This window comes from Malaya genurostris, chromosome 2, assembly GCF_030247185.1.
Source record: "Malaya genurostris strain Urasoe2022 chromosome 2, Malgen_1.1, whole genome shotgun sequence".
NCBI classification, from domain to species: domain Eukaryota; kingdom Metazoa; phylum Arthropoda; class Insecta; order Diptera; family Culicidae; genus Malaya; species Malaya genurostris.
In genome coordinates, this window is record NC_080571.1 from 105,476,736 (window position 1) to 105,495,231 (window position 18,496).

General features: G+C 41.3%; 2 protein-coding genes across 4 annotated transcripts in view; both read right to left on the reverse strand.

Moving 5' to 3' along the window:
• LOC131432136 (uncharacterized) overlaps positions 1-18,496 on the reverse strand; it is a 61,756-nt gene that overhangs the window by 9,660 nt on the left and 33,600 nt on the right. The window contains exon 1 of one of the 3 annotated variants that reach the window (XM_058598239.1): positions 491-629. The exons of the other annotated variants lie outside the window; for them this stretch is intronic. The gene's annotated coding sequence lies outside the window, so the exon portion shown is untranslated. Of the gene's footprint in view, positions 1-490; positions 630-18,496 lie in introns of those variants that run through there. 3 annotated transcript variants of the gene reach the window in all.
• The window catches only part of LOC131428743 (ankyrin-2-like), a 67,210-nt gene continuing 49,172 nt past the window's right edge, over positions 459-18,496 (reverse strand). Inside the window, exon 9 of the mRNA XM_058592786.1 lies at positions 459-3,535. Within this exon, the coding sequence (XP_058448769.1) occupies positions 459-3,535 (3,077 nt within the window). The remainder of the gene's footprint in view (positions 3,536-18,496) is intronic.

Here is an 18,496-nt window from a genome sequence, read left to right on the forward strand (position 1 = left end):
GATTTTAGTATGTCGCTAGGTATTAAGGTATTACTGCTAACGTAAAAAGAGAATTATCTGACTACTAGACTTTTCTCCGCTTCAGCTTTCTTCTGAATTCGGTACACTTTGTTTTACCCCGTCACTATATCCTTACAATTATTTCTCTTCTTGGAGTGTTCAAGTGCTAATAATCAGATAACACAATTATCACTTTATGGCCAATAGTATGGACATAATACTGCTATAGGCAGGACCATGAACGCAAACTGTGCGGCAAGTAGTGTAAACGCAAAGCAAGAAATTTGGAAATTGAATTAAGCTCTCTTTCAAATGCTGCTCCCAAATTAAGGTTCAAAATGGCGGACGAAAACGGTGGATGCATATAGCGGGATATGCACGAAAAATCTTATTCAAGGGACGTCTCTATAATAGTATTATGTCGTTATAATTTGAGTGTGTCTGTAGATTTTTTTTGCTTAGATTTGCGAGCAGGAGTAGAAACATTTACCTGTAAACAGGGAACTATCGTAATCAAACTTATACTTCAGACGAGGCGGCGTAGACGCACGGAAGTCAAGTATCGGTGAGATGCGACTTTCCATCACGATCCCATCTAGTGATGCTACTGTGCGACGATCGGCATGTAACGCCTGATAGATCTCGTCGTCACCATCGGGCAGGACTTCCGGCGGGGTACCGGTTCGCACCCAAATGTCCGATTTACGATACCTTTGCTCGCTCACAATTTGGGCCTGTTTACGAGTCGTGGTGCTCGTAGACGATGTCGTAGTGTACGCTTTAGGTGACGCTGGACTTCCGGAACGTTTGCGTTTGCCGAGCACATCACTTTCATGCTCGGATGATGATGACGGTAGCGCGATTGAGTCAGACAAACTGGAGTCAGTGGTCAAGTCAATGTCATTGTAACGGTACTCGTTTATCTTGCGTATCAGTTCGTTCGATGTAGATGGTTGTCGGTAGATCACTTCAATTGATTTGGACGAGTCAATGGTACGTGTAAATACTTCACTTGTCAACACATTTGTACTGTTAGAGGAACTCTTATTGAGACGGCTCGGACTAGATGGCAACGAAGATGGAATTTCGGCGTGATCGAATGTGACGGCATCTTTGTACGAATAGTGCATAGCGGATTTGCACCGGTAGGTATCGTCTTGTTTCGAATCCCCGGACGTGTGTACTGTTTTCGTTACCCTGGGTGCAGTTTTGACAAAGCCAGTCGTTGCTGATGTTGTCGTTTGCACATCAGTGGTAAAGGCATCAGTGGACTTTGTGGTCGTTATGATTGTAATTTGCGTAGTTTTTTCTTCGGTATATTTATCAGTTTTTTTCACCTGAGTTTTGTCTAGTGTTGATTTTTGTAATTCTTTTGTCGGCGATCCCTTCGCATTTTGAACCTTTACCGGAATCAAACTTTTATTGGTACGCTCTTTTGTGCTCTTGGAAGCGCTTACTGTAGTTTTTGTAGCTAAATTGGCTTGTTCTTTGTCGGCTTTCTTGACGGTTTGCTTTTGTTTATCGTCCAGTTCTGTGGATAATTTGGAACGATGATATCGACTGGTACTGCTAGTTACAGTCGACGATGACGATCTGCTCGGTCTATCGGAAGTTTTGGTAGGCTTAGTGCTTTGCACAACTGGCTTAGGCTCATGTTTTTTCACAGAACTGGAAGTAGCAGTATCAGTTTTGCTGGCGAGTTTTGTAGCTGGTGCATCCGATCTGCTACTGGAAGTTTCTCTTGATGGTCTGGTTTTTCTATCGGCTGACTGCGCTACAGTCGATGCTGAGCGGTAGGAAGACTTCGCCGGAGAAGAATTTGCTGATTCACTTTGTTTAAGTGGTTTTAATACCTTTTGGTCCCGGGACAGAGTGGATTGCATGTATCCGTGTGTTTTGGTGTTGGTGTAAGTGCGTGATACCGTCGTTGTTCGGGTAGTACTAGACGAATATTCCACACTTTTTGAACCAGATTTGATATCAATAGTTTTACTGGATTGTTTGGAAATGCCGACAAGCGGTTGTCTTTGTAAACTAATCTTTGTCACAGTTGCTTTGGTTTTGGGCTTTTTCTTTTCCTGAGTTAATTCTTTCTTATCCACATTGAATTTCTCGTTCAACTTTGTTGGCTTATCTTCTTTTTCTATTTTACTTGTTAATACAATCTCTTTCTCTTGAATATCAATTTTTTCATCTTGCTTTTGTTGTTCGAAAAGTGGCTCCTTCTGTTTCAAGGCATTCTCGTAATTTGTACTGTCAATAATTGACTCCACATAGGATACACTTTCTGTGTATTCGGTGATATCACTCTGCGGTGATGCCGATTCATGACGTGGATCTATCGACATCAACTTGCAGGACTTCATCTGTTTTGTTCCTTGAATTTCATCTGTTTTTACTCGATCTTCTCGCGTTTTTGGTGATTCTGTCATTCCATCATGGCTATCAGATTCCGTATCGTACGGTAAATAATGCTTCATGTTAAAATCGGCTGAAAAATCAGACGCAGCATTGTCACTCAACGAAATCGATCGTTCATATTCGGTCTGTACGTCTTGTCGAAGAGATCCACCGGTGTATATCATTTTCTCTGCGTGTTTGTATGAATCTATTGTTTCACTTGCGGTTGTTGTGCATGAAATACATGAACCAGGAGATTGTCCCTCTAGTTTCACTTCATCTGGTTTACTGCTTACAGGTGTAACTTTCAAAAAATCACCAAAGCCGTCTCCTGCCATGAGCTCAAGTGAAGACGAATCAATTCGTTCACTAACATAGGTCATAGATGATGTTGTGAAATCCGTAAGTAACGGAGAATCGTCGTCATATACCGATCCTTCAACTGCAGAAAATGAACTCTTTCTAGTGTCTTCCTGGCGTGTTTCTTCTTTTCTCAGATCTTCCGGAATATCTGATCGCTCAGATGGTCCGTAAAAATCAGATTTATCAACTCGTTCTGTATCTGGATATTGTCTTTTGCTGACATCAAAAGTGTATCCTGATTTTTGCGCTACTTCTTGAAGCTCTGCAGAGACTTTCTGGAGCACATGATCCGTGGACTTAGAAAATTTTTCAACTTCTCTGATCAATTTCAATTCAAATGAGTCATTCTGCTTTTTCTGATCCAAATTTGCATGCTTTTCAGAAACATTGCTGAGCATTGTTTTAAAAGCGTCACATTTGATTGCATCTGACTTTATAACTGGAGAAACTGGTTCCTCAACATTTAATGGTTTGGATTCGACAACTGGAGAGGCTTCTATCTTTTCGTGTAGTTTCTCGACGTGTTTAATTTCAATCGTAATTTCGTCTTTAATTTCCTCAGTTTCTGCTTCTTCAATTGCAATTTCAGTCACAGGAAAAACTGGTTTCTCAGCTTCATCTGGTTTGGATTCAACAACTGAAGAGACTAGTTTCGTTTCGTGAATTTCTTCATAGTGTTTGGTGTCAGTCGTAATTGGTTCTTTAACTCTCTTAGTTTTAGTTTCTTCATTTGCGATTTCAGTAACAGAAGAATCTGGTTTCTCAGTTTCATCTGGTTTGGATTCGACAACTGGAGAGACTGCGTTCTTTTCATGTAGTTCTTCGACGTGTTTGGTCTCAGTCGTAATTTCGTCTTTAGCTTCCTCAGTTCCTGCTTCTTCAGTTGTGATTTCAGTCACAGGAGAAACTGGTTTCTCAGCTTCATCTGGTTTGGATTCGACAACTGGAAAGACTGCTTTCTTTTCACATAGTTTTTCGACGTGTTTGGTTTCAGTCGTAATTTCGTCTTTATCTTCCTCAGTTTCTGCTTCTTTGGTTGCAATTTCAGTCACAGGAGAAACTGGTTTCTTAGCTTCATCTGGTTTAGATTCGACAACTGGAGAGACTGTTTTCTTTTCATGTAGTTCTTCGACGTATTTGGTCTCAGTCATAATTTCGTCTTTAGCTTCCTTAGTTTCTGCTTCCTCAGTTGCGATTTCAGTCACAGGAGAAACTGGTTTTTCAGCTTCATTTGGCGTGGATTCGACAACTGGAGAGACTGCTTTCTTTTCATGTAGTTCTTCGACGTGTTTGGTTTCAGTCGTTATCTCGTCTTTAGCTTCCTCAATTTCTGCTTCTTCAGTTGCGATTCCAGTCACAGAAGAAACTGTTTTCTCAGTTTCATGTGGTTTGGATTCGACAACTGGAGAGACTGCTTTCTTTTCATGTAGTTCTTCGACGTGTTTGGTCTCAGTCGTAATTTCGTCTTTAGCTTCCTCAGTTTCTGCTTCTTCAGTTGTGATTTCAGTCACAGGAGAAACTGGTTTTTCAGCTTCATTTGGCTTGGATTCGACAACTGGAGAGACTGCTTTCTTTTCATGTAGTTCTTCGACGTGTTTGGTTTCAGTCGTAATTTCGTCTTTAGCTTCCTCAATTTCTGCTTCTTCAGTTGCGATTCCAGTCACAGAAGAAACTGTTTTCTCAGTTTCATGTGGTTTGGATTCGACAACTGGAGAGACTGCTTTCTTTTCATGTAGTTCTTCGACGTGTTTGGTCTCAGTCGTAATTTCGTCTTTAGCTTCCTCAGTTTCTGCTTCTTCAGTTGTGATTTCAGTCACAGGAGAAACTGGTTTCTCAGCTTCATCTGGTTTGGATTCGATAACTGGAAAGACTGCTTTCTTTTCACATAGTTTTTCGACGTGTTTGGTTTCAGTCGTAATTTCGTCTTTATCTTCCTCAGTTTCTGCTTCTTTGGTTGCAATTTCAGTCACAGGAGAAACTGGTTTCTTAGCTTCATCTGGTTTAGATTCGACAACTGGAGAGACTGTTTTCTTTTCATATAGTTCTTCGACGTATTTGGTCTCAGTCATAATTTCGTCTTTAGCTTCCTTAGTTTCTGCTTCCTCAGTTGCGATTTCAGTCACAGGAGAAACTGGTTTTTCAGTTTCATGTGGTTTGGATTCGACAACTGGAGAGACTGCTTTCTTTTCATGTAGTTTTCCGACGTGTTTGGTCTCAGTCGTAATTTCGTCTTTAGCTTCCTTTGTTTTTGATTCTTCAGTTGCAATTTCTGTCACAGTAGAAACTGGTTTCTCAGCTTTATCTGGTTTGGATTCGACAAATGGAGGGCCTTCTATCTTTTCTTGTATTTCTTCGACGTATTTGGTCTCAGTTAAAATTTCGTATTTAGCGTCCTCAGTTTCGTGTTCTGCAGTTGCAATTTCAGTCACAGCAGAAGCTGGTTTCTCAGCTTCATCTGGTTTAGATTCGAAAACTAGAGAGACTGCTTTCTCTTCATGTAGTTCTTCGACGTGTTTAGGTTCAGTCATAATTTCGTCTTTAGGTTCCTCAGTTTCTGCTTCTTTAGTTGCGATTTCAGTCACAGGAGAAACTGGTTTCTCAGCTTCATCTGGTTTGGATTCGACAACTGGAGATACTGCTTTCTTTTCATGCAGTTCTTCGACGTGTTTGGGTTCAGTCATAATTTCGTCTTTAGGTTCCTCAGTTTCTGCTGCTACAGATGGGATTTCAGTCGCAGGAGAAACTGGTTTCTCAGCTTCATCTGATTTGGATTCGACAACGGGAGAGACTGCTTTCTTTTCATGTAGTTCTTCGACGTGTTTGGTCTCAGTCGTAATTTCGTCTTTAGCTTTCTCAGTTTCTGCTTCTTCAGTTGCAATTTCAGTCACAGAAGAAACTGGTTTCTCAGCTTCAGCTGGTTTGGATTCGACAACTGGAGAGACAGCTCTCTTTTCATGTAGTTCTTTGACGTGTTTGGGTTCAGTCATAATTTCGTCTTTAGGTTCCTCAGTTTCTGCTTCTTTAGTTGCGATTTCAGTCCCAGGAGAAACTGGTTTCTCAGCTTTATCTGGTTTGGATTCGACAACTGGAGAGACTGCTTTCTTTTCATGTAGTTCTTCGACGTGTTTGGTCTCAGTCGTAATTTCATCTCTAGTTTCCTCAGTTTCTGTTTCTTCAGTTGCGATTTCAGTCAGAGGAGAAACTGGTTTCTCAGCTTCATCTGGTTTGGATTCTACAGCTGGAGAGACTGCTTTCTTTTCATGTAGTTCTTCGACGTGGTTGGTCTCTGTCGTAATTTCGTCTTTAGCTTCCTCAGTTTCTGTTTCTTCAGTTGCGATTTCAGTCACAGGAGAAACTGGTTTCTCAGCTTTTTCTGGTTTGGATTCGACAACTGGAGAGACTGCTTTCTTTTCATGTAGTTCTTCGACGTGGTTGGTCTCTGTCGTAATTTCGTCTTTAGCTTCCTCAGTTTCTGCTTCTTCAGTTGCAATTTCAGTCACAGGAGAAACTGGTTTCTCAGCTTTTTCTGGTTTGGATTCGACAACTGGAGAGACTGCTTTCTTTTCATGTAGTTCTTCGACGTGTTTGGTCTCTGTCGTAATTTCGTCTTTAGCTTCCTCAGTTTCTGCTTCTTCAGTTGCAATTTCAGTCACAGGAGAAACTGGTTTCTTATCTTTTTCTGGTTTGGATTCGACAACTGGGGAGACTGCTTTCTTCTCATGTAGTTCTTCGACGTGTTTGGTCTCAGTCGTAATATTGTCTTTAGTATCCTCAGTTTCCGTTTCTTCAGTTGCGACTTTAGTCACAGGAAAAACTGGTTTCTCGGCTTTTTCTGGTTTGGATTCGACAACTGGAGAGACTGCTTTCTTTTCATGTAGTTCTTCGACGTGTTTGGTCTCAGTCGTAATATTGTCTTTAGCTTCCTCAGTTTCAGCTTCTTCAGTAGCAATTTCAGTCACTGGAGAAACTGGTTTCTCAGCTTTTTCTGGTTTGGATTCGACAACTGGAGAAACTGCTTTCTTTTCATGTAGTTCTTCGACGTGTTTGGTCTCAGTCGTAGTTTCGTCTTTAGCTTTCTCAGTTTCAGCTTCTTCAGTAGCAATTTCAGTCACAGGAGAAACTGGTTTCTCAGCTTTTTCTGGTTCGGATTCGACAACTGGAGAGACTGCTTTCTTTTCATGTAGTTCTTCGACGTGTTTGGTCTCAGTCGTAATTTCGTCTTTAGCTTCCTCAGTTTCTGCTTCTTTAGTTGCAATTTCAGTTTCTGTTTCTTCAGTTGCGAATTCAGTCACAGGAGAAACTGGTTCCTTAGCTTTTTCTGGTTTGGATTCGACAACTGGAGAGACTGCTTTCTTTTCATGTAGTTCTTCGACGTGTTTGGTCTCTGTCGTAGTTTCGTCTTTAGCTTCCTCAGTTTCTGCTTCTTCAGTTGCAATTTCAGTCACAGGAGAAACTGGTTTCTCAGCTTTATCTGATTTGGATTCGACAACTGGAGAGACTGCTTTCTTTTCATGTAGTTCTTCGACGTGTTTGGTCTCTGTCGTAATTTCGTCTTTAGCTTCCTCAGTTTCTGCTTCTTCAGTTGCAATTTCAGTCACAGGAGAAACTGGTTTCTCAGCTTTTTCTGGTTTGGATTCGACAACTAGAGAGACTGCTTTCTTTTCATGTAGTTCTTCGTCGTGTTTGGTCTCTGTCGTAATTTCGTCTTTAGCTTGCTCAGTTTCTGATTCTTCAGTTGCAATTTCAGTTTCTGTTTCTTCAGTTGCGATTTCAGTCACAGGAGAAACTGGTTTCTCAGCTTCATCTGGTTTGGATTCGAAAACTGGAGAGACTGCTTTCTTTTCATGTAGTTCTTCGACGTGTTTGGTCTCTGTCGTAGTTTCGTCTTTAGCTTCCTCAGTTTCTGCTTCTTCAGTTGCAATTTCAGTCACAGGAGAAACTGGTTTCTCAGCTTTTTCTGGTTTGGATTCGACAACTGGAGAGACTGCTTTCTTTTCATGTAGTTCTTCGACGTGTTTGGTCTCAGTCGTAATTTCATCTCTAGTTTTCTCAGTTTCTGTTTCTTCAGTTGCGATTTCAGTCACAGGAGAAACTGGTTTCACAGCTTCATCTGGTTTGGATTCGACAACTGGAGAGACTGCTTTCTTTTCATGTAGTTCTTCGACGTGTTTGGTCTCAGTCGTAATTTCGTCTTTAGCTTCCTCAGTTTCTGTTTCTTCAGTTGCGATTTCAGTCACAGGAGAAACTGGTTTCTCAGCTTTTTCTGGTTTGGATTCGACAACTGGAGAGAATGCTTTCCTTTCATGTAGTTCTTCGACGTGTTTGGTCTCAGTCGTAATTTCATCTCTAGTTTCCTCAGTTTCTGTTTCTTCAGTTGCGATTTCAGTCACAGGAGAAACTGGTTTCACAGCTTCATCTGGTTTGGAATCGACAACTGGAGAGACTGCTTTCTTTTCATGTAGTTTTCCGACGTGTTTGGTCTCAGTCGTAATTTCATCTCTTGTTTCCTCAGTTTCTGCTTCTTCAGTTGCAATTTCAATCACAGGAGAAACTGGTTTCTCAGCTTTTTCTGGTTTGGATTCGAACACTGGAGAGACTGCTTTCTTTTCATGTAATTCTTCGACGTGTTTGGTCTCAGTCGTAATATTGTCTTTAGTATCCTCAGTTTCCGTTTCTTCAGTTGCGACTTTAGTCACAGGAAAAACTGGTTTCTCGGCTTTTTCTGGTTTGGATTCGACAACTGGAGAGACTGCTTTCTTTTCATGTAGTTCTTCGACGTGTTTGGTCTCAGTCGTAATATTGTCTTTAGCTTCCTCAGTTTCAGCTTCTTCAGTAGCAATTTCAGTCACTGGAGAAACTGGTTTCTCAGCTTTTTCTGGTTTGGATTCGACAACTGGAGAAACTGCTTTCTTTTCATGTAGTTCTTCGACGTGTTTGGTCTCAGTCGTAGTTTCGTCTTTAGCTTTCTCAGTTTCAGCTTCTTCAGTAGCAATTTCAGTCACAGGAGAAACTGGTTTCTCAGCTTTTTCTGGTTCGGATTCGACAACTGGAGAGACTGCTTTCTTTTCATGTAGTTCTTCGACGTGTTTGGTCTCAGTCGTAATTTCGTCTTTAGCTTCCTCAGTTTCTGCTTCTTTAGTTGCAATTTCAGTTTCTGTTTCTTCAGTTGCGAATTCAGTCACAGGAGAAACTGGTTCCTTAGCTTTTTCTGGTTTGGATTCGACAACTGGAGAGACTGCTTTCTTTTCATGTAGTTCTTCGACGTGTTTGGTCTCTGTCGTAGTTTCGTCTTTAGCTTCCTCAGTTTCTGCTTCTTCAGTTGCAATTTCAGTCACAGGAGAAACTGGTTTCTCAGCTTTATCTGATTTGGATTCGACAACTGGAGAGACTGCTTTCTTTTCATGTAGTTCTTCGACGTGTTTGGTCTCTGTCGTAATTTCGTCTTTAGCTTCCTCAGTTTCTGCTTCTTCAGTTGCAATTTCAGTCACAGGAGAAACTGGTTTCTCAGCTTTTTCTGGTTTGGATTCGACAACTAGAGAGACTGCTTTCTTTTCATGTAGTTCTTCGTCGTGTTTGGTCTCTGTCGTAATTTCGTCTTTAGCTTGCTCAGTTTCTGATTCTTCAGTTGCAATTTCAGTTTCTGTTTCTTCAGTTGCGATTTCAGTCACAGGAGAAACTGGTTTCTCAGCTTCATCTGGTTTGGATTCGAAAACTGGAGAGACTGCTTTCTTTTCATGTAGTTCTTCGACGTGTTTGGTCTCTGTCGTAGTTTCGTCTTTAGCTTCCTCAGTTTCTGCTTCTTCAGTTGCAATTTCAGTCACAGGAGAAACTGGTTTCTCAGCTTTTTCTGGTTTGGATTCGACAACTGGAGAGACTGCTTTCTTTTCATGTAGTTCTTCGACGTGTTTGGTCTCAGTCGTAATTTCATCTCTAGTTTTCTCAGTTTCTGTTTCTTCAGTTGCGATTTCAGTCACAGGAGAAACTGGTTTCACAGCTTCATCTGGTTTGGATTCGACAACTGGAGAGACTGCTTTCTTTTCATGTAGTTCTTCGACGTGTTTGGTCTCAGTCGTAATTTCGTCTTTAGCTTCCTCAGTTTCTGTTTCTTCAGTTGCGATTTCAGTCACAGGAGAAACTGGTTTCTCAGCTTTTTCTGGTTTGGATTCGACAACTGGAGAGAATGCTTTCCTTTCATGTAGTTCTTCGACGTGTTTGGTCTCAGTCGTAATTTCATCTCTAGTTTTCTCAGTTTCTGTTTCTTCAGTTGCGATTTCAGTCACAGGAGAAACTGGTTTCACAGCTTCATCTGGTTTGGATTCGACAACTGGAGAGACTGCTTTCTTTTCATGTAGTTCTTCGACGTGTTTGGTCTCTGTCGTAGTTTCGTCTTTAGCTTCCTCAGTTTCTGCTTCTTCAGTTGCAATTTCAGTCACAGGAGAAACTGGTTTCTCAGCTTTTTCTGGTTTGGATTCGACAACTGGAGAGACTGCTTTCTTTTCATGTAGTTCTTCGACGTGTTTGATCTCAGTCGTAATTTCATCTCTAGTTTCCTCAGTTTCTGTTTCTTCAGTTGCGATTTCAGTCACAGGAGAAACTGGTTTCACAGCTTCATCTGGTTTGGATTCGACAACTGGAGAGACTGCTTTCTTTTCATGTAGTTCTTCGACGTGTTTGGTCTCAGTCGTAATTTCGTCTTTAGTTTCCTCAGTTTCTGTTTCTTCAGTTGCGATTTCAGTCACAGGAGAAACTGGTTTCTCAGCTTCATCTGGTTTGGATTTGACAACTGGAGACACTGCTTTCTTTTCATGTAGTTCTTCGACATGTTTGGTCTCAGTCGTAGTTTCGTCTTTAGCTTCCTCAGTTTCTGCTTCTTCAGTTGCAATTTCAGTCACAGGAGAAACTGGTTTCACAGCTTCATCTGGTTTGGATTCGACAACTGGAGAGACTGCTTTCTTTTCATGTAGTTCTTCGACGTGTTTGGTCTCAGTCGTAATTTCATCTCTAGTTTCCTCAGTTTCTGTTTCTTCAGTTGCGATTTCAGTCACAGGAGAAACTGGTTTCACAGCTTCATCTGGTTTGGATTCGACAACTGGAGAGACTGCTTTCTTTTCATGTAGTTTTCCGACGTGTTTGGTCTCAGTCGTAATTTCATCTCTTGTTTCCTCAGTTTCTGCTTCTTCAGTTGCAATTTCAATCACAGGAGAAACTGGTTTCTCAGCTTTTTCTGGTTTGGATTCGAACACTGGAGAGACTGCTTTCTTTTCATGTAATTCTTCGACGTGTTTGGTCTCTGTCGTAATTTCGTCTTTAGCTTCCTTAGTTTCTGATTCTTCAGTTGCAATTTCAGTTTCTGTTTCTTCAGTTGCGATGTCAGTCACAGGAGAAACTGGTTTCTCAGCTTCATCTGGTTTGGATTCAACAACTGGAGAGACTGCTTTCTTTTCATGTAGTTCTTCGACGTGTTTGGTCTCTGTCGTAGTTTCGTCTTTAGCTTCTTCAGTTTCTGCTTCTTCAGTTGCAATTTCAGTCACAGGAGAAACTGGTTTCTCAGCTTTTTCTGGTTTGGATTCGACAACTGGAGAGACTGCTTTCTTTTCATGTAGTTCTTCGACGTGTTTGGTCTCTGTCGTAATTTCGTCTTTAGCTTCCTCAGTTTCTGCTTCTTCAGTTGCAATTTCAGTTTCTGTTTCTTCAGTTGCGATTTCAGTCTCAGGAGAAACTGGTTTCTCAGCTTTTTCTGGTTTGGATTCGACAACTGGAGAGACTGCTCTCTTTTCATGTAGTTCTTCGACGTGTTTGGTCTCTGTCGTTATATCGTCTTTAGCTTCCTCAGTTTCTGCTTCTTCAGTTGCAATTTCAGTCACAGGAGAAACTGGTTTCTCAGCTTTTTCTGGTTTGGATTCGACAACTGGAGAGACTGCTTTCTTTTCATGTAGTTCTTCGACGTGTTTGGTCTCTGTCGTAATTTCGTCTTTAGCTTCCTCAGTTTCTGCTTCTTCAGTTGCAATTTCAGTTTCTGTTTCTTCAGTTGCGATTTCAGTCTCAGGAGAAACTGGTTTCTCAGCTTTTTCTGGTTTGGATTCGACAACTCGAGAGACTGCTTTCTTTTCATGTAGTTCTTCGACGTGTTTGGTCTCAGTCGTAATTTCGTCTTTAGCTTCCTCAGTTTCTGCTTCTTCAGTTGCAATTTCAGTCACAGTAGAAACTGGTTTCTCAGCTTTTTCTGGTTTGGATTCGACAACTGGAGAGACTGCTTTCTTTTCATGTAGTTCTTCGACGTGTTTGGTCTCAGTCGTAATTTCATCTCTAGTTTCCTCAGTTTCTGTTTCTTCAGTTGCGATTTCAGTCACAGGAGAAACTGGTTTCACAGCTTCATCTGGTTTGGATTCGACAACTGGAGAGACTGCTTCCTTTTCATGTAGTTCTTCGACGTGTTTGGTCTCAGTCGTAATTTCGTCTTTAGCTTCCTCAGTTTCTGTTTCTTCAGTTGCGATTTCAGTCACAGGAGAAACTGGTTTCTCAGCTTTTTCTGGTTTGGATTCGACAACTGGAGAGACTGCTTTCTTTTCATGTAGTTCTTCGACGTGTTTGGTCTCTGTCGTAATTTCGTCTTTAGTTTCCTCAGTTTCTGTTTCTTCAGTTGCGATTTCAGTCACAGGAGGAACTGGTTTCTCAGCTTCATCTGGTTTGGATATGACAATTGGAGAGACTGCTTTCTTTTCATGTAGTTTTCCGACGTGTTTGGTCTCTGTCGTAATTTCGTCTTTAGCTTCCTCAGTTTCTGCGTCTTCAGTTGCAATTTCAGTCACAGGAGAAATTGGTTTCTCAGTTTTATCTGGTTTGGATTCGACAACTGGAGAGACAGCTCTCTTTTCATGTAGTTCTTCGACGTGTTTGGGTTCAGTCATAATTTCGTCTTTAGGTTCCTCAGTTTCTGCTTCTCTAGTTGCGATTTCAGTCGCAGGAGAAACTGGTTTCTCAGCTTTATCTGGTTTGGGTTCGACAACTGGAGAGACTGCTCTCTTTACATGTAGTTCTTCGACGTGTTTGGTCTCAGTCGTAATTTCGTCTTTAGGTTCCTCAGTTTCTGCTTCTTTAGTTGCGATTTCAGTCGCAGGAGAAACTGGTTTCTTAGCTTTATCTGGTTTGGATTCGACAACTGGAGAGACTGTTCTCTTTTCATGTAGTTCTTCTACGTGTTTGGTCTCAGTCGTAGTTTCGTCTTTAGCTTCCTCAGTTGCAATTTCAGTCACAGGAGAAACTGGTTTCTCAGTTTTTTCTGGTTTGGATTCGACAACTGGAGAGACAGCTTTCTTTTCATGTAGTTCTTCGACGTGTTTGGTCTCTGTCGTAATTTCGTCTTTAGCTTCCTCAGTTTCTGCTTCTTCAGTTGCAATTTCAGTTTCTGTTTCTTCAGTTGTGATTTCAGTCACAGGAGAAACTGGTTTCTCAGCTTTTTCTGGTTTGGATTCGACAACTGGAGAGACTGCTTTCTTTTCATGTAGTTCTTCTACGTGTTTGGTCTCAGTCGTAATTTCGTCTTTAGCTTCCTCAGTTTCTGCTTCTTCAGTTGCAATTTCAGTCACAGGAGGAACTGGTTTCTCAGCTTCATCTGGTTTGGATTCGACAACTGGAGAGACTGCTCTCTTTTCATGTAGTTCTTCGACGTGTTTGGTCTCTGTCGTTATATCGTCTTTAGCTTCCTCAGTTTCTGCTTCTTCAGTTGCAATTTCAGTCACAGGAGAAACTGGTTTCTCAGCTTTTTCTGGTTTGGATTCGACAACTGGAGAGACTGCTTTCTTTTCATGTAGTTCTTCGACGTGTTTGGTCTCTGTCGTAATTTCGTCTTTAGCTTCCTCAGTTTCTGCTTCTTCAGTTGCAATTTCAGTTTCTGTTTCTTCAGTTGCGATTTCAGTCTCAGGAGAAACTGGTTTCTCAGCTTTTTCTGGTTTGGATTCGACAACTGGAGAAACTGCTCTCTTTTCATGTAGTTCTTCGATGTGTTTGGTCTCTGTCGTTATATCGTCTTTAGCTTCCTCAGTTTCTGCTTCTTCAGTTGCAATTTCAGTCACAGTAGAAACTGGTTTCTCAGCTTTTTCTGGTTTGGATTCGACAACTGGAGAGACTGCTTTCTTTTCATGTAGTTCTTCGACGTGTTTGGTCTCTGTCGTAATTTCGTCTTTAGCTTCCTCAGTTTCTGCTTCTTCAGTTGCAATTTCAGTTTCTGTTTCTTCAGTTGCGATTTCAGTCTCAGGAGAAACTGGTTTCTCAGCTTTTTCTTGTTTGGATTCGACAACTCGAGAGACTGCTTTCTTTTCATGTAGTTCTTCGACGTGTTTGGTCTCAGTCGTAATTTCGTCTTTAGCTTCCTCAGTTTCTACTTCTTCAGTTGCAATTTCAGTCACAGGAGAAACTGGTTTCTCAGCTTTTTCTGGTTTGGATTCGACAACTGGAGAGACTGCTTTCTTTTCATGTAGTTCTTCGACGTGTTTGGTCTCAGTCGTAATTTCATCTCTAGGTTCCTCAGTTTCTGTTTCTTCAGTTGCGATTTCAGTCACAGGAGAAACTGGTTTCTCAGCTTTTTCTGGTTTTGATTCGACAACTGGAGAGACTGCTCTCTTTTCATGTAGTTCTTCGACGTGTTTGGTCTCTGTCGTAATTTCGTCTTTAGCTTCCTCAGTTTCTGCTTCTTCAGTTGCAATTTCAGTTTCTGTTTCTTCAGTTGTGATTTCAGTCACAGGAGAAACTGGTTTCTCAGCTTTTTCTGGTTTGGATTCGACAACTGGAGAGACTGCTTTCTTTTCATGTAGTTCTTCTACGTGTTTGGTCTCAGTCGTAATTTCGTCTTTAGCTTCCTCAGTTTCTGCTTCTTCAGTTGCAATTTCAGTCACAGGAGGAACTGGTTTCTCAGCTTCATCTGGTTTGGATTCGACAACTGGAGAGACTGCTCTCTTTTCATGTAGTTCTTCGACGTGTTTGGTCTCTGTCGTTATATCGTCTTTAGCTTCCTCAGTTTCTGCTTCTTCAGTTGCAATTTCAGTCACAGGAGAAACTGGTTTCTCAGCTTTTTCTGGTTTGGATTCGACAACTGGAGAGACTGCTTTCTTTTCATGTAGTTCTTCGATGTGTTTGGTCTCTGTCGTAATTTCGTCTTTAGCTTCCTCAGTTTCTGCTTCTTCAGTTGCAATTTCAGTTTCTGTTTCTTCAGTTGCGATTTCAGTCTCAGGAGAAACTGGTTTCTCAGCTTTTTCTGGTTTGGATTCGACAACTGGAGAAACTGCTCTCTTTTCATGTAGTTCTTCGACGTGTTTGGTCTCTGTCGTTATATCGTCTTTAGCTTCCTCAGTTTCTGCTTCTTCAGTTGCAATTTCAGTCACAGTAGAAACTGGTTTCTCAGCTTTTTCTGGTTTGGATTCGACAACTGGAGAGACTGCTTTCTTTTCATGTAGTTCTTCGACGTGTTTGGTCTCTGTCGTAATTTCGTCTTCAGCTTCCTCAGTTTCTGCTTCTTCAGTTGCAATTTCAGTTTCTGTTTCTTCAGTTGCGATTTCAGTCTCAGGAGAAACTGGTTTCTCAGCTTTTTCTGGTTTGGATTCGACAACTCGAGAGACTGCTTTCTTTTCATGTAGTTCTTCGACGTGTTTGGTCTCAGTCGTAATTTCGTCTTTAGCTTCCTCAGTTTCTACTTCTTCAGTTGCAATTTCAGTCACAGGAGAAACTGGTTTCTCAGCTTTTTCTGGTTTGGATTCGACAACTGGAGAGACTGCTTTCTTTTCATGTAGTTCTTCGACGTGTTTGGTCTCAGTCGTAATTTCATCTCTAGTTTCCTCAGTTTCTGTTTCTTCAGTTGCGATTTCAGTCACAGGAGAAACTGGTTTCACAGCTTCATCTGGTTTGGATTCGACAACTGGAGAGACTGCTTTCTTTTCATGTAGTTCTTCGACGTGTTTGGGCTCATTCGTAATTTCGTCTTTAGCTTCCTCCGTTTCTGTTTCTTCAGTTGCGATTTCAGTCACAGGAGAAACTGGTTTCTCAGCTTTTTCTGGTTTGGATTCGATAACTGGAGAGACTGCTTTCTTTTCATGTAGTTCTTCGACGTGTTTGGTCTCAGTCGTAATTCCATCTCTAGTTTCCTCAGTTTCTGTTTCTTCAGTTGCGATTTCAGTCACAGGAGAAACTGGTTTCACAGTTTCATCTGGTTTGGATTCGACAACTGGAGAGACTGCTTTCTTTTCATGTAGTTCTTCGACGTGTTTGGTCTCAGTCGTAATTTCGTCTTTAGCTTCCTCAGTTTCTGCTTCTTCAGTTGCAATTTCAGTTTCATGAGAAACTGATTTCTCAGCTTTTTCTGGTTTGGATTCGACAACTGGAGAGACTGCTTTCTTTTCATGTAGTTCTTCGACGTGTTTGGTCTCTGTCGTAATTTTGTCTTTAGCTTCCTCAGTTTCTACTTCTTCAGTTGCAATTTCAGTCACAGGAGAAATTTGTTTCTCAGCTTCATCTGGTTTGGATTCGACAACTGGAGAGACTGCTCTCTTTTCATGTAGTTCTTCGACGTGTTTGGTCTCAGTCATAATTTCGTCTTTAGGTTCCTCAGTTTCTACTTCTTTAGTTGCGATTCCAGTCGCAGGAGAAACTGGTTTCTTAGCTTTATCTGGTTTGGGTTCGACAGCTGGAGAGACTGCTCTCTTTTCATGTAGTTCTTCGACGTGTTTGGTCTCAGTCGTAATTTCGTCTTTAGCTTCCTCAGTTTCTGTTTCTTCAGTTGCGATTTCAGTCACAGGAGAAACTGGTTTCTTAGCTTTTTCTGGTTTGGATTCGACAACTGGAGAGACTGCTTTCATTTCATGTAGTTCTTCGACGTGTTTGGTCTCTGTCGTAATTTCGTCTTTAGTTTCCTCACTTTCTGTTTCTTCAGTTGCGATTTCAGTCACAGGAGAAACTGGTTTCTCAGCTTCATCTGGTTTGGTTTTGACAACTGGAGAGACTGCTTTCTTTTCATGTAGTTCTTCGACGTGTTTGGTCTCTGTCGTAATTTCGTCTTTAGCTTCCTCAGTTTCTACTTCTTCAGTTGCAATTTCAGTCACAGGAGAAATTGGTTTCTCAGCTTCATCTGGTTTGGATTCGACAACTGGAGAGACTGCTTTCTTTTCATGTAGTTCTTCGACGTGTTTGGTCTCAGTCGTAATTTCGTCTTTAGCTTCCTCAGTTTCTGCTTCTTCAGTTGCAATTTCAGTTTCTGTTTCTTCAGTTGCGATTTCAGTCACAGGAGAAACTGGTTTCTCAGCTTTTTCTGGTGTGGATTCGACAACTGGAGAGACTGCTCTCTTTTCATGTAGTTCTTCGACGTGTTTGGTCTCAGTCGTAATTTCGTCTTTAGCTTCCTCCGTTTCTGTTTCTTCAGTTGCGATTTCAGTCACAGGAGAAACTGGTTTCTCAGATTTTTCTGGTTTGGATTCGACAACTGGAGAGACTGCTTTCTTTTCATGTAGTTCTTCGACGTGTTTGGTCTCAGTCGTAATTTCATCTCTAGTTTCCTCAGTTTCTGTTTCTTCAGTTGCGATTTCAGTCACAGGAGAAACTGGTTTCACAGCTTCATTTGGTTTGGATTCGACAACTGGAGAGACTGCTTTCTTTTCATGTAGTTCTTCGACGTGTTTGGTCTCAGTCGTAATTTCATCTCTAGTTTCCTCAGTTTCTGTTTCTTCAGTTGCGATTTCAGTCACAGGAGAAACTGGTTTCTCAGCTTCATCTGGTTTGGATTTGACAACTGGAGAGACTGCTTTCTTCTCATGTAGTTCTTCGACGTGTTTGGTCTCAGTCGTAATTTCGTCTTTAGCTTCCTCAGTTTCTGCTTCTTCAGTTGCAATTTCAGTCTCAGAAGAAACTGGTTTCTCCGCTTTTTTTGGTTTGGATTCGACAACTGGAGAGACTGCTTTCTTTTCATGTAGTTCTTCGACGTGTTTGGTCTCTGTCGTAATTTCGTCTTTAGCTTCCGCAGTTTCTGCCTTTTCAGTTGCAATTTCAGTCTCAGGAGAAACTGGTTTCTCAGCTTTTTCTGGTTTGGATTCGACAACTGGAGAGACTGCTTTCTTTTCATGTAGTTCTTCGACGTGTTTGGTCTCAGTCGTAATTTCGTCTTTAGCTTCCTCAGTTTCTGCTTCTTCAGTTGCAATTTCAGTCTCAGGAGAAACTGGTTTCTCAGCTTTTTCTGGTTTTGATTCGACAACTGGAGAGACTGCTTTCTTTTCATGTAGTTCTTCGACGTGTTTGGTCTCAGTCGTAATTTCGTCTTTAGCTTCCTCAGTTTCTGCTTCTTCAGTTGCAATTTCAGTTTCTGTTTCTTCAGTTGCGATTTCAGTCACAGGAGAGACTGGTTTCTCAGCTTTTTCTGGTGTGGATTCGACAACTGGAGAGACTGCTTTCTTTTCATGTAGTTCTTCGACGTGTTTGGTCTCAGTCGTAATTTTGTCTTTAGCTTCCTCAGTTTCTGCTTCTTCAGTTGCAATTTCAGTTTCTGTTTCTTCAGTTGCAATTTCAGTCACAGGAGAAATTGGTTTCTCAGCTTCATCTGGTTTGGATTCGACAACTGGAGAGACAGCTCTCTTTTCATGTAGTTCTTCGACGTGTTTGGGTTCAGTCATAATTTCGTCTTTAATTTCCTCAGTTTCTGCTTCTTTAGTTGCGATTTCAGTCGCAGGAGAATCTTCTGGTTTGGATTCGACAACTGGAG